At 36.5% G+C, this 18,904-nt stretch overlaps 1 protein-coding gene across 23 annotated transcripts in view; it reads left to right on the forward strand.

The window, feature by feature from the left end:
* KIAA0825 (KIAA0825 ortholog) overlaps positions 1-18,904 on the forward strand; it is a 259,660-nt gene that overhangs the window by 41,452 nt on the left and 199,304 nt on the right. For 22 of the 23 annotated variants that reach the window (XM_048046659.2, XM_048046658.2, XM_048046663.2 and 19 more), the window contains 2 exons: positions 7,452-7,620; positions 12,824-13,493. In XM_048046659.2, the coding sequence (XP_047902616.2) occupies positions 7,452-7,620; positions 12,824-13,493 (839 nt within the window). The remainder of the gene's footprint in view (positions 1-7,451; positions 7,621-12,823; positions 13,494-18,904) is intronic. The other variant, XM_048046667.2, reaches the window with a different exon arrangement.

Here is an 18,904-nt window from a genome sequence, read left to right on the forward strand (position 1 = left end):
ATATATTTTTAAAAATGTAACATTGTGTAAAAAATTATGATCCAAAAGTGTGTAAATCACTTGAATGCTCATTTATTGCCTTCCAACTGAATAGCTTTTATAAAATCGTGTGACACAACAAATCAGATATGCTTTCCAGCTCTTGAATTACTTTCTGTGTTTTTGAATTGTACCAATTCTATTTGACACTATAACAAAGGAAAAAAAAAGGCATCTGTGGGAAATTGTTTTATTTCTAAGTTTTAAGGCAATAAGTGGTTCATTCATTCACTATTATATAACAGAGCTCTTATTGCACTTGAATGTAAACTTTATTTTTACACTAGTTTACAGAGGGAGGTGAATATGAACTTTCAAAGCCATTGTCATTGCTGCCCAGTTTTAAGTGCAGTGGTAGTGTCAGGTTATTCTAAAACATGAAGCTGTATTCATAATTTCTTTAGGACTGCCATTTGTCTCCAGTATTTCCCCTCACATTTGCTTTGACTTTCGTTGTTTCTCAAAACTGAGTTGCTTGATTTTTTGTCTTCCAGTATGGACGCCTAAGAGTTCATAACAGTTAATTTATGAGTAATTCACAGAACTAAACTTTTGACTGATATTTACTACTACTAAGCAGAAAATTAGGCATAGGGTTTGAAAGCAAGGCAAGTTTGCGCAGCTTAAATACGATTGCAAGCTTTGTAGGTTCTTTAGCAGTTGATGATTTGTGTGTGTGTGCATACACGTGCATGTGCGTGCACGTGCATTGTTGTCACTTCAGTGGGTGGTTGGCTGCTTTTTAGTGGCAATAAAGTGCCAACAGATGCTATGAGGCTGTAGGACATCGTGAGGTATTCTAGGTCTTCTTCAACAGAAGAATTACTCAGACTTCAGCAAAATTATTTACTAATAATTATATTTCTGTGATACACTGGAGACCATATCTTTGTAGGGCTTTTTACAGAGGCTTAATTTGACTTCAGTCTGATAAACTTCAAGCTGACCCTCTGTCTAATTAACAGTAAATCAGTCATCTGGGATTTTGTTGAAGGTCTTTTTTCAAGGGCTCCAGTGAGGTCAAGACTAATAAGTACTTACAGCATTGCATCTTGTCCCATAACTGTTCATATAAATTATAATCAGGACTTGAGTAAGTCCTTATAATCAGGACAGGATACTTAACTTGCAGACTTCAGGATTATTTGGAAAGTGCCTTAACCAAGATGCTAGTATGACACTTCCCACTTATCTTGGATGTTGTTTACAACATTGCTGATGTGCATAGAAATACTTTCCACCATTAACACTTCACAGCAAAGGAACAGGAGTTTCAGACAAGGTATTAAGCACTGCTGTCTCATTACATTTTTCTGTATCAGAATTACAGTATGCAAGGGCTCATGTATTTTTAAATTGAGATGTGCTGCAAGGGTTATCTTTCTCTCTATTTTTATTTTTTATTTTATTTTGAAGAAAATCGTGGCTTGTTCCTTTCTGGAATTTTCAGGTAGGAGCTACACCTCACTTGTTTCTTATTCAAAAGAATAGGCAAAGTCTTGGAATCTCCATCCAAAATCCCAAGTAGCGGGTGAATATTCACAAGAATTTTAACTACAGCCAACACGACAGGAAAAACATTGTTAATGGACGCTTGGATTTAATATTCATCAAAAAAAAAAAAAAAAAGAAAACCCTGATACTTGTATATGTAATCTGCTTGCTCTACAAGTGCTCTACATTTATATAATATTTAACAGAGAATTTAGCTCTTATTGAGATACTGGAACAATGTTACTAAAATCCTTGTGAAAAGTTTCTGTCTAACCACTGCCCTATTGTAATTCGTAGGTAGGAGTAATTGAACTACAAAAAGGATGTAATTTTATTCCTTTTCAGCTTGTGTTGTCTCTGCGCGTGGCCCCTGAGTTTGAGATAGCTGCTTCTTTCTTGATAGCTTTCTCTCTAGAAAATGTACGAGGAAAATGCATGTGGGAATTACACTGCTAAAAGTTTATTTCAAAGATCTCTTACCCTCAAAGTATATGGCAGGTCCTCTGACACAGATTTCCAAATGGTATGATTGATACTACATGAAATGCCCTGTAAGCTAGCAGTCAAACTTTTCCAGGAATATAAATGATGATCGCAAACTAATACATGGTTAGTGCTTCTGCCTTCAGAAGACAGTGGAAACAATTGTTTCATTAATGTTAAAACAACCTATCTGTTCTTAATAAAAGACATGTAAACATTCTAGCATTCTAACAGCAGATCTGGATGCATATGAGGCTCTTAAGCACAAGTAACATGAGGTTTAAAGATTACTTCAGTTTATAGCTTAGCAGTTTAAATTTAAGCAATCTCATTGTCATTTTATGGCTGTTCCATATTCTATGTGAAATAATTTGAAACAGTGCTCTTTAGGAATTGAAAGGAGTTAAAAGATCATCCTTCAACTTAGTTGTAGTCATCTTAGGCAATGGAGAATGATGCATGGAGACAGCAACCCTCATTTTGATGCTATGTTTTTCAAAATGTTGTATCAGTGTGGCAGCGCATACACTACCAGCTCCATTACAGTACTTGGTTTGTAACTGAACAGTCCCTCAGTTTGTGTGTTGATGCAGTCATGTCAAAAGCAGTCTCTCCACATGGTTAGGTTATTCCTAAAAACGGTTATTAACTTAATAAATAGGAGGACATAGGAGTTCTCAAGTGAAGACTGTCTCTGTACAGTGTGAATACTTACAAATGGTACTCCAGAAAAGCACTCTTAACGTGGACACAGGTAACGTAACAGAATTTAGCTTAATTTGTAAAAATTAAAGCAACAACAACAAAAAAACCACCCTCAATTGTAAGAAGGAGAAGCTATTTCAGTGAAATCACATTTTCACTGGCATAATGGCATATCGGTAATTCTAACTGCAAACATTGATGCGCTCATGGAGGCTCAAGATATTCCTCAAGGGGAACTGAAGGTATCTTTCTTGAAAAATCAGTCAATTTCACAAAAATCCATAACTTTCAGATTGCTTTGCTACAGAGTTAGGTTATTTTTTTTCATTTACTTTTATACTGCACTCTGTATTTAGTAGTTTGGTGGCTGTTTTGTAGTGTTTTTTTTTTTTTTTTTTCTTTTCTTTTTGTGTATGAACAGTTCCATAGCATTCATGGAAGAAAAACTAATTGAGGCCCGTTAAATGCTAAGACACTATCTGGTTTAAATCTATATGTCACAAACTGCTGAAGATGATGAAAATATTCTGAGAAATATTAACTTTTTTTTTTTTTTTCTGGTGTGCCTTGTTTTAATTTTTCTTTGACATCTCCTAGTGACCACTGCCAGACACCTGCAGAAATTCTGACTGACCGTGCACAGATATTCAAATGTAGTACCAATAGACTGAATTCCAACAGAAGAATTAAGTACTTTCTAGTTAGTTCCATCAATGTCTTAACTTTGGTACCTGTTCATTTAAAACATGAATTGGATTCCTTTCCTTATCGGTAAGGTTAAGTGTTTCAGAGGATATTTAAAAAACAAAAAACAAACAAAAAAACCCATATAGAACAAAGACCCGGTTAACAGTGGTAAACAGGAAAAAAACATTAAGTACAGAGCTACATCTGATTTCCCTGTTGTCCTCCAGATCTTGTCTGCCTGATTCAGATGGGGTTGCACACAGACATGTCTGTATTTTTTCCATTGACCACATGTGTTTTTAAGACAACTTATTGTCCTGTCGTTACATGCAGAGTGTCCATTGATATCATCTGGATTGATGCCTCAGTTTGTTCAAAAAATTGAGGTTGTTTACTGCAATGAACTTACTGAAACATAATTTCATTTAACCTTTACTGAAAAAGGATTACTTGGGAAAAAAAATGAATATAGCCTTTTAAATAGCTGTTTGTGATTGTACTTGTTTGTGATTGTAAGAATATAATTCATTACATACCTTAAGCACATTTTTGACATCAAGATCATATATTTTGTTCAGAGTTTTTGAAACTTCAGCAAACTTGGAAAACAGACTCTTTTCTACACAAATACAAAATTATAAAGTTTTATATACTGTAAGGATAATTATAATTTTGAGGAAGTCTTTTATTTAAAAAGCTGCTTTCTAAACTCAGAGGATGCACATAAAGAGTGTTTTTTTCAGAGGTAACCAGAAACCTAAATATTCTATTCAATAATTTAATTAATATAAAGAAGTAATCTTACATAATAGTATATGTTGACAAAAATCATAAAAGTGAGAAATAGCAATGTTTTTGATATCGTGTTTAACTACAGTATGTTGTAAGTAAACAGTATGAAAACATTTTATTCAATGGAAAACAGTTTTAGTACAAATAACACTTTTACCTTACTGAGATAAAAGGATTAAACAAAATTAATAGAATTATAATGGTTTGTACCTACAGGGAGGTCCACTGAAATGTATCCTCCTAATCCCCTTATCAGTGCTGGGACAAATAACTAAAATATCTGTTCCTGTGAAGGCTGTGGCTTGTCCGTGGTTTGTGTTTTATTGACTTGCACACAAATTCAGATGTTGAAGATGAATGTGAAAGCTGGTTCCTAACTGAAGCAGACTGGCAGAGGCTAAGAGCTGTAGTCCCTTTTACAATGCCCGGTGCTGTTATCCGTTGGGTGTGACTGAATGAGGCACATCAGCACACCACAATAAAAAGCCGTAGCTCGTGTTCCAGGAGTCAAGGTGTATGAACAAGGCATTTTGTTTCATACTCCAAAGAACAGGTTTCACAAGTTAAAAAGATACGTGCCAATCTTTTGTCAAGTTTAGAGTCAGCATTCATGGCCGGGCTGTCCCACCAGGAGCCTGACTGGGCCACAGGCAGAGAAAGATTGTTTTTCAGTGGAAGTCCTCTGTGCTCCTGATAAGGTCCTGTGACAATGAGCAGGTACTCGTTTCAGTGCGCATCATTCTGAGCTCACTGATGCTCAGAAAAGTCTCGAGAAGACTTCCGCTTCAATTTTATGGAGAGTGGTGTGCAGACTACCCATGCATTCATAATATTTTAGAAGTTTTAAGATACTTTTTCCATTCGTTCTACTTACTGTATTTGGTTCTTGAAAATAATGCAGCTGTAAAATGCAGTGTCTTCATGTCAGTAAAATACACTTTGACTGGTTTATCATGCGTTTTAAGCATGAAACTAATGTATCCATAATTGTTATTGAATACAATTAAATATAGGAAGATAAGCTGTTCAAAATGACCCATGTATTTTTAAGTTTAAAAGTAAGTAAACTTAAAGTGAGTAACTTACTTAAGTAAGTTTTATAGTCATCCTTGTTTTGGAAACATTGTATGTATTTTTTTTCCCCTTTCAAAATGTTATAGGCACTCTGCACTTAAGTTACAGTACAGAGTTGTCCTTACATTCTGTGTTTACCATTGATACATTTTACTTTTGCAGCTTGTTATTTTCTATGACTATTTTAAAGAAACAAAAGGCACAAAATGGTATTTATCATCACTGATATGTCTTCATGGAATTCTCAGAACAAAATACGTTATATTTGTTGTAGGCTACTTACAAATAAAAGGATAACCCAGTCTGTGGTTTATCTCAGCACATAATTTGGTGTGATCATTTGCTTTTTGTTTTCCATTGATTTTCTAAAATGTCAATTCAAATTAACAGACTTTGTTGCCAAAGGTATGAATGATAGTGATTCATTTTATCGTTATTGATCAGAATGAGACAACTAGAAGGAGTTTAGGGTACATTGCATAATATCTGTAAAAGAATAAAATGCAAATCCCTCAGTAAAGGAGAAAATCCAGTAGAAACAAACAAATAAATAAACAAAAACAAATAAATACTTCTTCCACAGTACCATAGGCACCATCAAATGACAAAACGTAGTCAGTGGGTGATAAGCAAAATGGCTTTTCATCATCTCATCATTTTTCATCCATCATTGTTATTTCTTCATATTTAAAGCAGATTACATATTTTATAAACATTTGTTAAATTAATCCTTCTGTACAGAGGAGTTATGCAGAAAAAAATACCCATACTGTACCTGAGGTTACTAATTTAAAAAGTTACGTTGCATGTGTTTTGGAAAAGCAGAGGTCTTTAAGCTGGTATTTTTGTCACTACTTGTAATACACTTTACCTTGTTACACACTTTGATATTCAGTTCCTCTCTCCTCCTCTCCTCCTGCCCTCATTTTCTCCTCTTCTCCTCTTTTCTAATCTTCTTGTCTACTTTGCCAAACATATTAGTTTGTAAATGTTAGCGAGCAGGTAAAGAAAAACAAACATACTTCATCTATATAAAACGAAGAGGCAGTACAATAGGCTTTCTTGTTGTCATGATGTCATGAAAATAGAGACTAACATGATCAAAAGTATCAGCCACTGAAGTATCTGTAAAGAGCTAGCTGGGTGTCATCTAGTCCTTTAACTCCACTAACAGAAAGAACTGAACTTTAACTTGCATCAAACCTTACATCCTTTATCAGCTCTAAGAACATAAACAATTTAACAAATATACTCCAGAATAAAATTCACGTAATAGTGAGAATTGCTTTGCATTGCCATAAACCAAAATTTGGTCTTAGCGTTGGCTTTGTTTCTATTAAACCTAGGTCCGCCTAGGTTTAACAGATAGTCAATACTACTTTATTAATGGAAACCAGGTAAAACATTAAGCATCGCTTTTAAGATAAGTAGTTACGAAATAGTGAAAAGGTGTTTTTGTAGGAAATGATGTGGAGGTAGACTGTTTCTGGATTTTTATTTTCTGTTCTTTTCATGTAGGTGCCAAATAGAAACACCAACAGAAATGAAACCTGTTTCGATAATCAGCTGTTCTTGTGATTTTTGCCACTGGAATCACAGTAATTACCATATCAACTACACATGATTTCACAAATAGGGGTGTTAAGGAGTGTATCAGCTCCTTGAAAACAAACTTTCTTTCAGATATTCTAATAACAAAAAACAGGAAATAAAAGATCTGCTTTCTCAGCAAAAGTGACTAAAATTCTTTTCAGCTTTTTCTGTGGTGTGTCAATCAGTCTTTAAGAGGTTGTTAATATCTTATGTATTATAAAGCTACTGCTGATTGCTAAAGGAACAGAATGACACATTCACCTTTATATATGGTAGTTAATTCAGCTTATATTATCTTCCTTAGCTAATTAAACACCAAGGACCAGCTCTTACGGTGAGCAATATCTTATTCACCAACTGCTTTACTGGAAAGTACAAGATTGTGTGAGAACTTTTTCAAATACATTATAATATTAATGCTGGAAATTCAGGCCTTACTTAGCAAGAGTAATTTAATTTATGAAGAAGAAGGACTAGTGTTACAATAATTTGAAGTAGTTTTTGTTTTTGAAAAATGGGGTATATAAAATAATTTTATTTCCAAGTCATGAAAAAATCCTTTTTTTTTTTTTTTTTCTTTATAGTATGGAACAGTGTCTTAAAGACCTGCAATCAGAAGTAAATGAAATATGTACTGATGAAATACTTCAAAGCACGAATGACTGCCTTCAGTGGCTAAACAACTGCAATTTTATTTCTCTCAGACCTTCATCTACACCACATGGAGAGCTGATGGAGTTCCTCAGGACCCTGGTAAAAATTGTTTACTACAGAGTTTAATGTTTGGGAAAGTTGGTTTTATGATGCTTATGTTTTTTTGTTTGTTTGTTTGCTTATTTGTTTCTCTTTTCCTGTTAGCTTTATTTCAGTCTCCAGTATTGTGAATGTAGTTCAGAAAACTTAATGTAAAGCTTAGTCCTGACTTGATGTCTGCAGCAAGGCTTTATGTTTCCTTTTGATCATGTCCTAACTAGACAAACTTGGGTCTAAAAAAATTTGCTGATACTTCCACATGTTCAGCATCACCAATACTGTTTTATAAGCATTTGAAGGTGAAAACGTATGAAGTTACTGTCTACACACAGTCTGTTAATTTTAATTCTTTCTCTTCACTTGTATCAGTATGAATATAACCCATCTAATACAGATTATTCTGCTTTATGTGTTGTTTAAGCATTAACTTCATATCTACTTTTTCCTAAATCAGCATGTGGGAGCTACATCCATTTTTCTTGCAAGTTGTGTAACTGGACTTAACCAGAAGTCACATTTCACTTTGGTGAAAAAAGATGTAATTTTTACCCCAAATTTTCCTGAAAAGTTAGCATTAGAATAAATACGTGGAAGTGGAATTCTGGAAAATTGAATTGTCTAAATAAGTGAAGGATAATACCTCAGCAAATGGCAGCCTTCAACTTCATATAGAAACTACATACGTTTGTTTATATAACATACATATATACAAGTATCAACACAAATAAATACAGACTCTGTCCAGTGAATTATTCTGGGTTACTTCTTTGTCATGATTTTGTCATTGGATGTGAACATCTTTAGGATAAGATATCCCATATTGGCAGAAGAAATCTGGTTACAAGAAGTGGAGATTTTTCTTCTTTGGGACTTCTCCTGGCTAAAGCTCAAGCTTCATCAAATCACCTTTTTATTTATTTATTATTCTTTTTGGTGGGTTGTGTTTTTTTTGTTTTGTTGGTTTTGTTTTTGGTTTTGATTTATAAAACTGGTTGTTGATCTTTCAGTCATTCTTGAATCCACTGAATTACATGACTGATAGCCCTGGTTAATTTAAGATATGTCAAATTATGAAGTCATTTCTAGGAAGACCAGGTCTTTAATGTTCATGTGGTGAGGAAGTGATTTAATCCCTTTCTTACGTGGGTGATCGGTATGTATGTTGCTGTTAATAATCGTGCTGCTCAAGGATGTCAGACTGATACTTGTCAGACTTGATCTAGACGGAATGGGAGAATCCCAGAAAATACAGATTTACAAGTTGTTTGATACTCCTCTTAGTCCAGTTATATCCTTACTTAACACCCTCAGAGGAGGGAATGGCAAAGATGGCTTACTCACCCGTGTCCGTTGCCTGTGCTCATCCTTCTGCCGGGTCAATTTAAGCCATATACCTGAACACCAGGTGGCGGCATTTGTTTGGCAAACTCCAAAATATCCCCATCTCTGGAACACTTCGGGTGTATCGTATGCAAAACGTGCTTTCTAGCTCTCAGCTTCCCAAGAGCCTACAGACTTCATGACAGTCTGGCTGTGGGCTGCAGAGGCTAGTTAAACCTTGGGAGCAGCTCTTTGGGAGGCTGCTAAACAGACAGTGAAGGGTGAGAAGCCTCAAAACCTTAATGCTGCACAGCTTATCAGGAGAACGAACGCCTACGGAGCTTGGGAACTTGGACAAAACTGTTTTCAGGCTCGTGGCTTCTCAGATGAACCAGCCTATTGCCTTGATGAGACTACAGATGAAATGTGCATCTGCACTAGCACCGTCTGTCCATCTGTAGGAAATTATACTCATCCTTAGCTCCATAAACACATGTGCATTAAACTGTTTTCAGTTGTATTCAGCATTAATGAGATTACTACAGTCTGACCTTTCTTAACTGTGTATTTCTATCCATTGAATTAATTACTCAGTTGACTTAATTAAAAGCTTGCAAGTGACAAGTTAAATATCATACAATATATCTTCAATAAAATTAACCTTCTTTCCACCCCAGGCCATTTGTTACTATACCTCATTATGTATATTTATTTTGTTAGCGATATCACTTATCTCTTAAGCTTCTGGAACAAATTTAAAAAAATAAATAAATAATGCAATGTGGTATTCTCAAGCATTTATAAAAACTCTCATGAAAATACTGAGAGGTTCTTCATGAACCCTAAAAGACTTCAGTTATGTGAAATCTCATCATTCTGTGTACTATTCTGTAGTTTTAAATACTTAAAAGCTGAACCTGTACACGAACACATCTTCATTAAATTCTCTACGACCTAAACTAATGGCAAATCTCTTTTAAGAAAACCTTAACAATATTGGATGTAGTCTATAGCAGGTAGTAATCTAGTTGATGGAATGCAAGGTTTTTTTTGTGTACTGTTATCACTGACTTTCTGTGCTCATAAGAGAACTTTTCACACTTCTCTAAAACCTTTAGACACTAATTTGGATCTTTTTCTCTTGAATAGTTTTGTCACCATCTTTTGAAGTATTTCTTAAAGATAAACTTTCAAATAGAAAAGCCTATGTCAATACAGGCAGTGTTCAAAGAGACTTGATGATACTGTGTTTTCAGACCTTCACTGTTCACTTCAGGGACTTTTTTTGAGGAACACTAAGTCTAAGATGGCATCTGCAAACTCCCTATTTTTTTATGTTTTAGTCTAAGTTGGAAAGCATTTGAAACTATTAAAATTCTTACTGGCTTTCATGAATAAAAATGTTTTTGTTTAACCTTAAAAAACAGCATAGGGATTTGCTTGGAAGACATTTTGGATTCATCATCTAAAGGCATGAGTTACAATCACTGGTTTGACAGCTTCTCTTGTTCTGTTTATTTCAGAATATAATCACTGAGCATGCTTCATAAAAAAAAAAAAAAAAAAAACTTTAAATTCATAAGTCTATCTGTGGGCACTTGACTTTCCAGCTACTCTAACTATGCTAGCAGCAGTTAGTGACTAGAGTCTCAGTTTACCAGCTCAACACATTCTCTCTGCATCCACAACACTTCATAGAACGCTTTAGTAGACAATAAAAGGAAATTGAATCAGCTTTACATATATGCATATAAATTTCTACTATTTAAGATATTAACTAGTTCCACATATTTCTATAACATGCATGTTTTTATAGGAAGATACTTGACTGATAATTTTCTTTATTGTTCTGTCTACAACATATGTTTCCTGCTAGTAAGTACAAAATTTCATAGGGAGCTCCCCGAAATAAAGATGTGAAGTGGAAGAAAAATAGCTAGATAGTCAATTTTTAAGACTTTCCTGTATGGAAGGTAATTGTGCTCTCTGTCTTTTGTTCAGAATTACCTACTGTGGTAAAAGTTTTTTATTTTTCTTAATGGAACACTCCAAAATAAAGGCCAGTAGGTAGGTTAAAATGTTGCTTTCTCCCATAATAGTGCAACAGTTTTTAGTCGTTAAGAAAAAATACAAGAGGTTCTGATAGTGAAAAATTGCTGTGACTGAATAGCATGCAAAAAAGTCACACTGAAAAGTTTGTCAAAAAATTTGTCTTTTCTATATTTCTTAAATTATCTGTTGATAAAAGAGTGCTACAGTAGAAAGAGCATTTTTTTTAATTTCAAAATTATTGAAGTACTACCATACTCAAATAAGATTCATTTCTCTCTCTTCCATAATGAGAAAAGAAACAAAACTGATTATTTCCTGTGAATACTTTAGTTTAACTAAATCAGTAGTTCTGAGTGTAGAAGGTTTCCGGAAGTTGCCTTACCAGCCTTGCATTATATGTTGGAGAGACCCAAATAAAGGACATGAGAGAAAAGATCTATACTTATGCAATTTGCCACAACACTTTCTATGTTGGAAGATCTTGGAGAGAATTGATGGGAGGTGAGGGAGGAAGCAAGAGGGCCTTCCCTGATTCCCCTCCTATCCTGATTCACTTCAGACTTGCCCGCTTGATTCCTGAAACCCAGAGAATCAAACGTGTAACCAGTTTCTCTCATTTTTTTTTGTGACTGTGATGGCAAATTCTGTAGTTGTCTCTCATGCAGCTGGAAGACTGAGAGTAAGTCTGTTCAATACAACTTTGATGAGCCTAGGGCTGCAGGCAAAGCCAACCTGCAACAGGAAAAATATTGAGAGTGTGGGAAATGGGTTTATAATGGGCAAGATTTTTTCTCCAAGACAGGAAATAGATTTAGGAATCCACTGACCAAGGGACTTGTGGGCCTGCCTTCTACTAATATATTGGACACCACTTCTTCATCCAAGTGATTCCTCAAGCGTATCAAAGAAAGCTGCAGAGTGCCGTTTACATTTATGTCATTGTGAGCCAAGTAGAAGGCATCAAGGTGTGACAAGAACCTCTTATTTGCTGGTTGGCATCTTGGATTTGAAGTGGTTCTAAGATCAGAGATCCTGTCCATGGAACAAGACGGAGGCTTTTCAGATGCAGTGGAGTCTGTACATGTATCCATGTGGCTTCATGGATCTTCTGTTAACTGTCTTCCTTCTTCCTCAATCCATGTAGCTGAGATGTATTTTGAGGCTCCCATACTGTTAATATATCAGTCTGCAGCTGGATTTGACAGGATATGCAGATTCTTACTCTTTTGCCCTATTTGATCTAAGCCCATTGTTCAATTCTTAAGTTTTTAATTGTACTTCTTTAAGGCAGTTCTGGGCAGATTATTTTATGCATAGAATAGCGTTTCTCACAGTTGCCTGCTGAACCAGAACACAGAGGGTAACAGAGGTTTATTTTATAAATCCCTGTCTTGGTTTTATGAGCAAAACCTCCTACTATCCTTGTAAATGTTAATTTCATACAATTTTCTTTCCAAGATGTGTGTGTGGACCTGAACAAACAGTCTCTATCGTCTGCCAAGGCTTATCTAATGAGCTATGTTTTTTCTAGGCTTTCCTTTGAATTGTGGGGTAGGACTGATTGACAAAATGGGTTGAGGATGTAAGAAAGATGGGAAGAAGAATGTAAAGTCACTGGAGTAGGTAGACAAAGGGATGGATAGGAGCATAAATTCATTGGAAAACAGCCTTTGTTATTTCTGTTGTTTATAGAGCAATTTGTTTCATTTTCTCATTTGCTGGTAAGATAATTGGCATTGGAAATAATTGGTACTCTAGCACAAAGCTGTTAATTTTATTAACCAAAGTTAACAAAACATTTCTAAAATACTGTCTGATTAATTTTTGTTAGCAAAGCTTGCTGAAAAATGAGCAAAATCAAGAAGAAATGATACTTCAGTTCCTTCTGGATCTCTCTAGTCAGTGTGGTGTCTCATTTCCCTGTACTCCAAGCGGGACGTCTTTTGAGTTTACATCTTCCATTCATGCCATTGAGGATGATTCAACTATGGACATGAAATCTCTCTGGGATGATGTGAGATTGCATCTTCGACGATTTTTAGTAAATAGACTGCAAAGTCAAGAAGAAACAAATACTAATGCTTCGCAACAACAAATACAGTTTAAAACTCAGTGCATACAGCAACTTTTGTTTCTTTACCCTGAATCAGAAGTCTTAACAAGGTATCAAAACATGCAGAATAAACTGGTTAGTGATCTTCTACAGAACTGTATTTTGTCTGGCTGTGGTGAAACAAATTTTGATAAAGTCGTTCATGGATACCAAAGTTCAATACCCACATTGTGCACAATGATAAAAGAAGATTTCTATGTACTAAGTGGAACTATTGATCCTTCTTCATCATTGAAGTTTATTAATGAAACTTATCTGGATACCATCACTGAGGAAATAACAGTTCTTCTTGAAAGACTTTGCGAGCTGCAGTTCAAAGAAAATGCTCTGCATATAGTTAAGGCAAACAAGATTTCAAAGAAGCATAGAGGAACAGTTCATGCTGTGGGTTAGTAGACTTATTTTATGTTCATTGTAATTAGATATTTTAATTCTATGACCTTTTTTTTTCAGTACACCTGGTTATTTTGTCTGAAGAGAGAGGCCAGAGGTTATTAATTACAGGTTTATGTTTTAAATGCGTTATTGCAATTGAGTTATAGACTATGTCAGAATTGTGATAAAGAATGGTTTTAAAGTAATTGAAATTATCTTATGTTTATTTATGTAGAAATCCCTTTATACTTCACTGTATAACGTTGTCATGTCTTAATCTTTTTTCTTTTTTTTTAATGCAACTTATTCCAACTACTGAAATATACAATGGAATAAGAACTATTCAATCCAGATTTTAAAAAACACAAGGTCTTCAAGCTCTTCAATCTTTTCCCTACAATTTTTATTTTGATTGCTAGAAGTTTTCTGACCATGAAGTACACAGATTCATACACTAGAGGTGACCCAAAAAGATTACTATGCAGATCTTAATTCTCAAAAAGCAAACAAACAAACAAAAAACATTTAGGGTTTCTATTCCTGTGAATATACTATTAGTTATAGTTAATTCTACCTGGTCATTTCTTCTTGTTCTAAGGAATTTAAAGCAGTAATCTGTTATCAATGTATTACATCTATCCTTTTTTTTTTTTACTATTGGTGATTCATGACAAGCCAATCTGCAAAGGGAGGAATCAGAGCTTTGCAAAAAAGTGACACAGCATGGAAACTTTCATAACGTAATTGTACATAGGTAGATTAATGTAATTTATTGCCTACTAATGACAAACCAGAGCAGTGAGAACTAAAAGCAAACTAAGAATACCTGTGGGGGCTGCCCACAGGCAGCAGCTCTTCAGGAACTGCTCCCACACAGCTCCGTACCACGGGGTCCATCCATCCCCCAGGAGCAAACTGCTCCAGCACGGGTCCCCCACGGGCGGCAGCTCCCCCCAGACCCCCTGCTCCTGCGTGGGCTCCTCTCCACGGGCTGCAGCTCCGGCCCGGGGCCTGCTCCTGCGGGGGCTCTCCATGGGCCGCAGCCTCCTCCAGGCCACATCCACCTGCTCCACCGGGGGCTCCTCCACGGGCTGCAGCGTGGAGATCTGCTCCGTGTGGGACCCGTGGGTGCAGGGGGACAGCCTGCTCCACCAGGGGCCTCTCCACAGGCCGCAGGGGAACTGCTGCTGCGTGCCTGGAGCACCTCCTGCCCTCCTTCGCTCACCTCAGGGGCTGCAGGGCTGCTTCTCATCCCTCTCTCCCAGCTGCTGTAGCACAGAAGATTTTTTCCCCTTTCTTCAATCTGCTCTCCCAGAGCCCTACCAGCATCACTCACAGCCCAGCTCTGGCCAGTGGTGGGTCCCTTTTGGAGCAGCTGGAGCTGGCTCCTCTCTGACATGGGGCAGCTGCTCACAGAGGCCGCCCCTGCAGCCCCTCTGCTACCAAAACTTTGCCATGAAAACCTAACACAGGGAGGTGATGATCTGTCAGGTGTACTCAGAAGAAAATTATACTCTTGTGAGTTTTAAAATCAATCTACATGCTAATCTAAGTCAACTAGAAATTCCACTGGAAGAAACACGGAAATAACTTTTCAACAGGAACTGAAATATGGAGGAACACATGAAAGAAAAAGTAAAAGAAGAGGTAAGCAGACAAATAATGTGAAAAGATGACAAGTTCAAGATAAAGCTGTTGTAATTAGTGGAACGGAGTGTTGGTGGAAAACAAGAAGTGTCAGTGTAAATCTCAGTTATGCAATAAATGACTAGAAGAGTATCTTTGAGCTATACGTGGGGTTATGAGTCAGGAAAGGGTTTCACTGCCAAAAAATGACTGGTGGGTAACCGGTGATGGGAGAGTGACTGGGGTTCTTTATCAGGGATTATGGTGATAGGACACAGGCTTTAAACTGAAAAAGGGTAGATTTAGATTAGATATTAGGAAGAACATCTCTACTCTGAGGGGGGTGAGGTCCTGGCACAGGCTGCCCAGAGGAGCTGCGGCTGCCCCATCCCTGGCAGTGCCCAAGGCCAGGCTGGATGGGGCTGGGGGCAGCCTGGGCTGCTGGGAGGTGTCCCTGCCCATGGCAGGGGGTGGCACTGGGTGGGCTTTAAGGGCCCTTCCAACCCAAACCGTTCTGTGATTCTATGAAACCTAGAAGTCTGTGACTTAATCTTTCTTTCACACTCAAAACATCTTAAAACTGCTCTAGTTATCTCCATTTTACATCTAAGACATGGACGTTAAAGTGACCATAAGGGTGGCTCTCTAAAAAGACACACATTAACAGCTTCAGTATTATGTGAAGGAGGATTACAGTCCTTAAGTCAGTGCACAGCTTTATTGCAAATTTAAAAGGACAGAGAAAATGAAAATACACAATGTAAGTCTTGGGAACTGCTGGTGACTTTTAAAACATTTGCTACAATTAAAGCAGGTCTCCAAGGAATGCGTAGCATGGTTTAGTGGTGGATTTTTGTATTAGGTTAAGGGCTGGACTACATGATCTTAGAGGTCTTTTCCAACCTTAATAATTCTATGATTCTATGAATTCTAAAAACTACCTGTATTTCATGAATTCCACACAAGATTTTTATTTTGGTTAAAATATTTTAAATGTCAGGTTTTCAGGTGCAGTATCTGACCCCTTAGCACCCTGTGCTGGCTTTGGCTGGGATTCTGGACTTCCTTCTGATTAGCTCCTGGAGTGCTATAACGGATTTGTGACCAAAACAGTGCTGAGCACACACCGAGGTTTCGGCTCTTGCCAAGCAGTGCTGGCACATTCGCTAAGGCCTCTGCGGTTTCTCACGCTGCCCTGTCAGCCAGCAGGCTGGGAGGACGCAGCCAGGACAGCTGAGCCCAGCAATGTTCCATACCATACGACATTGTGCTCAGCAGGGAAAGCTGGGGGAAATGATTCTGTGATAGCTAGCGTCATGGCATTTGTCTCCCCAAGTCCCCGTTAGGCATGGTGAGTCCTGCTTGCCTGGAAACGGCTGAACATCTGCCTGTCGATGGGATGGAGGGAACAAATTCCTTCTGCTTTGCTCACGTGCACAGCTTTCACTTTACCTATTAAGCTGTCTTTATCTCAACCCACCAGTTTTCTCACGTTGGCCCCTCTGATTGTCACCCCCATCCTGCTGTGTGGAGGGAGGGAACAGCAGCTCTGTGAGGCTCAGTTGCTCACCGGCGTTAATCACAGTACAGCCATAAAATGTGTTTAGAAGCGTTGTTTCTTAATATCATTTCATCTTCAAAATGTCTTCTTAGTGGCCGTCACGTGCATTTCTTCATTGGCTGACCATATAGTATTTCCTAGTGTTGTACTTCAAGAGGTTGGCATGGAGGAATGCATTGATTCACCTGCATTCTCTCACTAGTTTTCTGCAGAATCAGCCAAACTAGTGACAACAGTTTAGTCAACAGGATAGAGTAGGGGGTCAGAGTTATGAAGTTATACAGGATTTTTATTTTTTTTTTTAAATCTTATTTAATTTTCAAGCCATGTCTATTATGTTGGAATTATTAATCAAATGAAGTAAAACTTATACTTGTATCATTACTGAAGCAATTATTATTAAGTAGGTAATTGAATGTGAGCTTGTATGTGAAGAGTCTTTTCTGGTAAGAGACTTCTCTTTTCCATATGTTTGACTGTACCAGATTTATACTATGCTAAGTCAGAAAAAGGCATTTTCCCCTTGGAATTAAAGTGTTCACAAGTCTGTTTATACTGAAAGAAATATTTTGGAAAAAAATTTACAGAATAACTGTTTTGTGAGGTTTATAACTGTAGACAAGTTCGTACTGTCAAGTGGCTTTTCCTGCTTGGAAGTGTTATTAAATACTGATTAGGTCCAGGATACCTTTTGCTGGCCTTACACAGTCAAGAGTGGAATTCTGTGTTTGTACATAGCTTAAGTTAAAAAGACAACTTCTAATAGGTTGGCTTGACAGCGATACCCAGTTTGCTGAGTATCTAAAAATAAAAAAATAAAAAAATAGCAAAGCCAAACATACTGGAGCATTGAACGGAAGGGGAAGGATATTTGTTTTTGTTTTCCTAGCTGAAAGAAAGCTCTACGAATGTGTTTCTTATTTTTTGATGCATGTTGCCTCTGCCCTCTGGGAACCACCAAACCAGCACATTTCAAAACAGCAAAATAATTTAATCTAGAGCATTCAATGGGGACTGTTATCCCACAAGTGAAAAAAAAAAAGCTTGTGTTTACTTAGTCCACCCCCAGGGAATTATTATTTTTTTTCCTAAAATCTACTGTAATTGATCCTCCTGTATAGGAGAGAAAAGAAAATAACAGAAAACAGTCAAACAATCAGAACCTCAGAAAACTTTATATAGATGACCTACTTCTGTCTGGAATATAAAGACAGTCTATAACAGTCTTTAACAGAGTTATAAATCTTCAAAATTTTTCATGTATAACAATCTATTTAGGAATTAAGGAATTAATGCTTTTTCTTTCATGTTCTATTAGAAGAGTTATTTGTTAACTACTGTAATGAAATCATATCTGTTTATCGGGACTGAGGATAAGAACGCTCTGAGAGACAAGCTTGCAAATTGCTATGTGAAAAGAGGCAAATTCTTTGGAACTTGATACCTTTGATTGCCAACTGTAGTGGAGGTAGCTCATGTTATGTTCTAACTTTATCCTGTTACTAGGTAAATCAGTGCCTCTTAATATCTTTAACCATGCAGAATTCAGCCATTCTTAACTGGGCTGCATTAGTAATAGATTTTTATCTAGCATGGGCCCCCTTCGTTGGTGTGTGTACCCTCTGCACAACATCAGTGTTCTGAATTTCTTAAAATAATATCCAAGGATGGTTCCCCTTTTCCTGCCCCCAAATATATATATATAGATATATTTTGCTTGTATTTCTATCATATTAATTGTATGTTTCTTTCAGAAACTTACATACTGTTAAGTATTTTAAAAAAAATGTTATGTATTTGTTAACATAATTAGCACGTAATGAATCATCCAGACAGCTGGTTTTTAGCTAATCTCCTGTGATTTTTTGCTTCATTTTCCATTTTGGTTCATTACTTGCAGTAAGTCTGTTAAATGTGGATTGTATTTCTACCTTTTGAACTTCGTTGTGTTCCTTTGTTTACAAAAACGTTAAGCTAGTTTAATCAGGCTTTTGTGACCTATCTTAATCCTTCATCTCTTTTTAGATGAAAAAACAGCTACTCTTACAAGTGATAAGACATCAGCCAAAGAAACTTTAAAACTGTGACATTATACACATTTTATGTATTAGTGGAAGGTTTTCTTTGGTTTTACTTATATAGTTGTTTTTTTTTTTTTTATGTACGTGCAGAGAGAGAGAGAAAATACTTAATGTGGATTAATTAGCCTACTTTTTAATTTCCTATGGTTAAAACTA

This window comes from Anser cygnoides, chromosome Z, assembly GCF_040182565.1.
Source record: "Anser cygnoides isolate HZ-2024a breed goose chromosome Z, Taihu_goose_T2T_genome, whole genome shotgun sequence".
NCBI classification, from domain to species: Eukaryota; Metazoa; Chordata; class Aves; order Anseriformes; family Anatidae; genus Anser; species Anser cygnoides.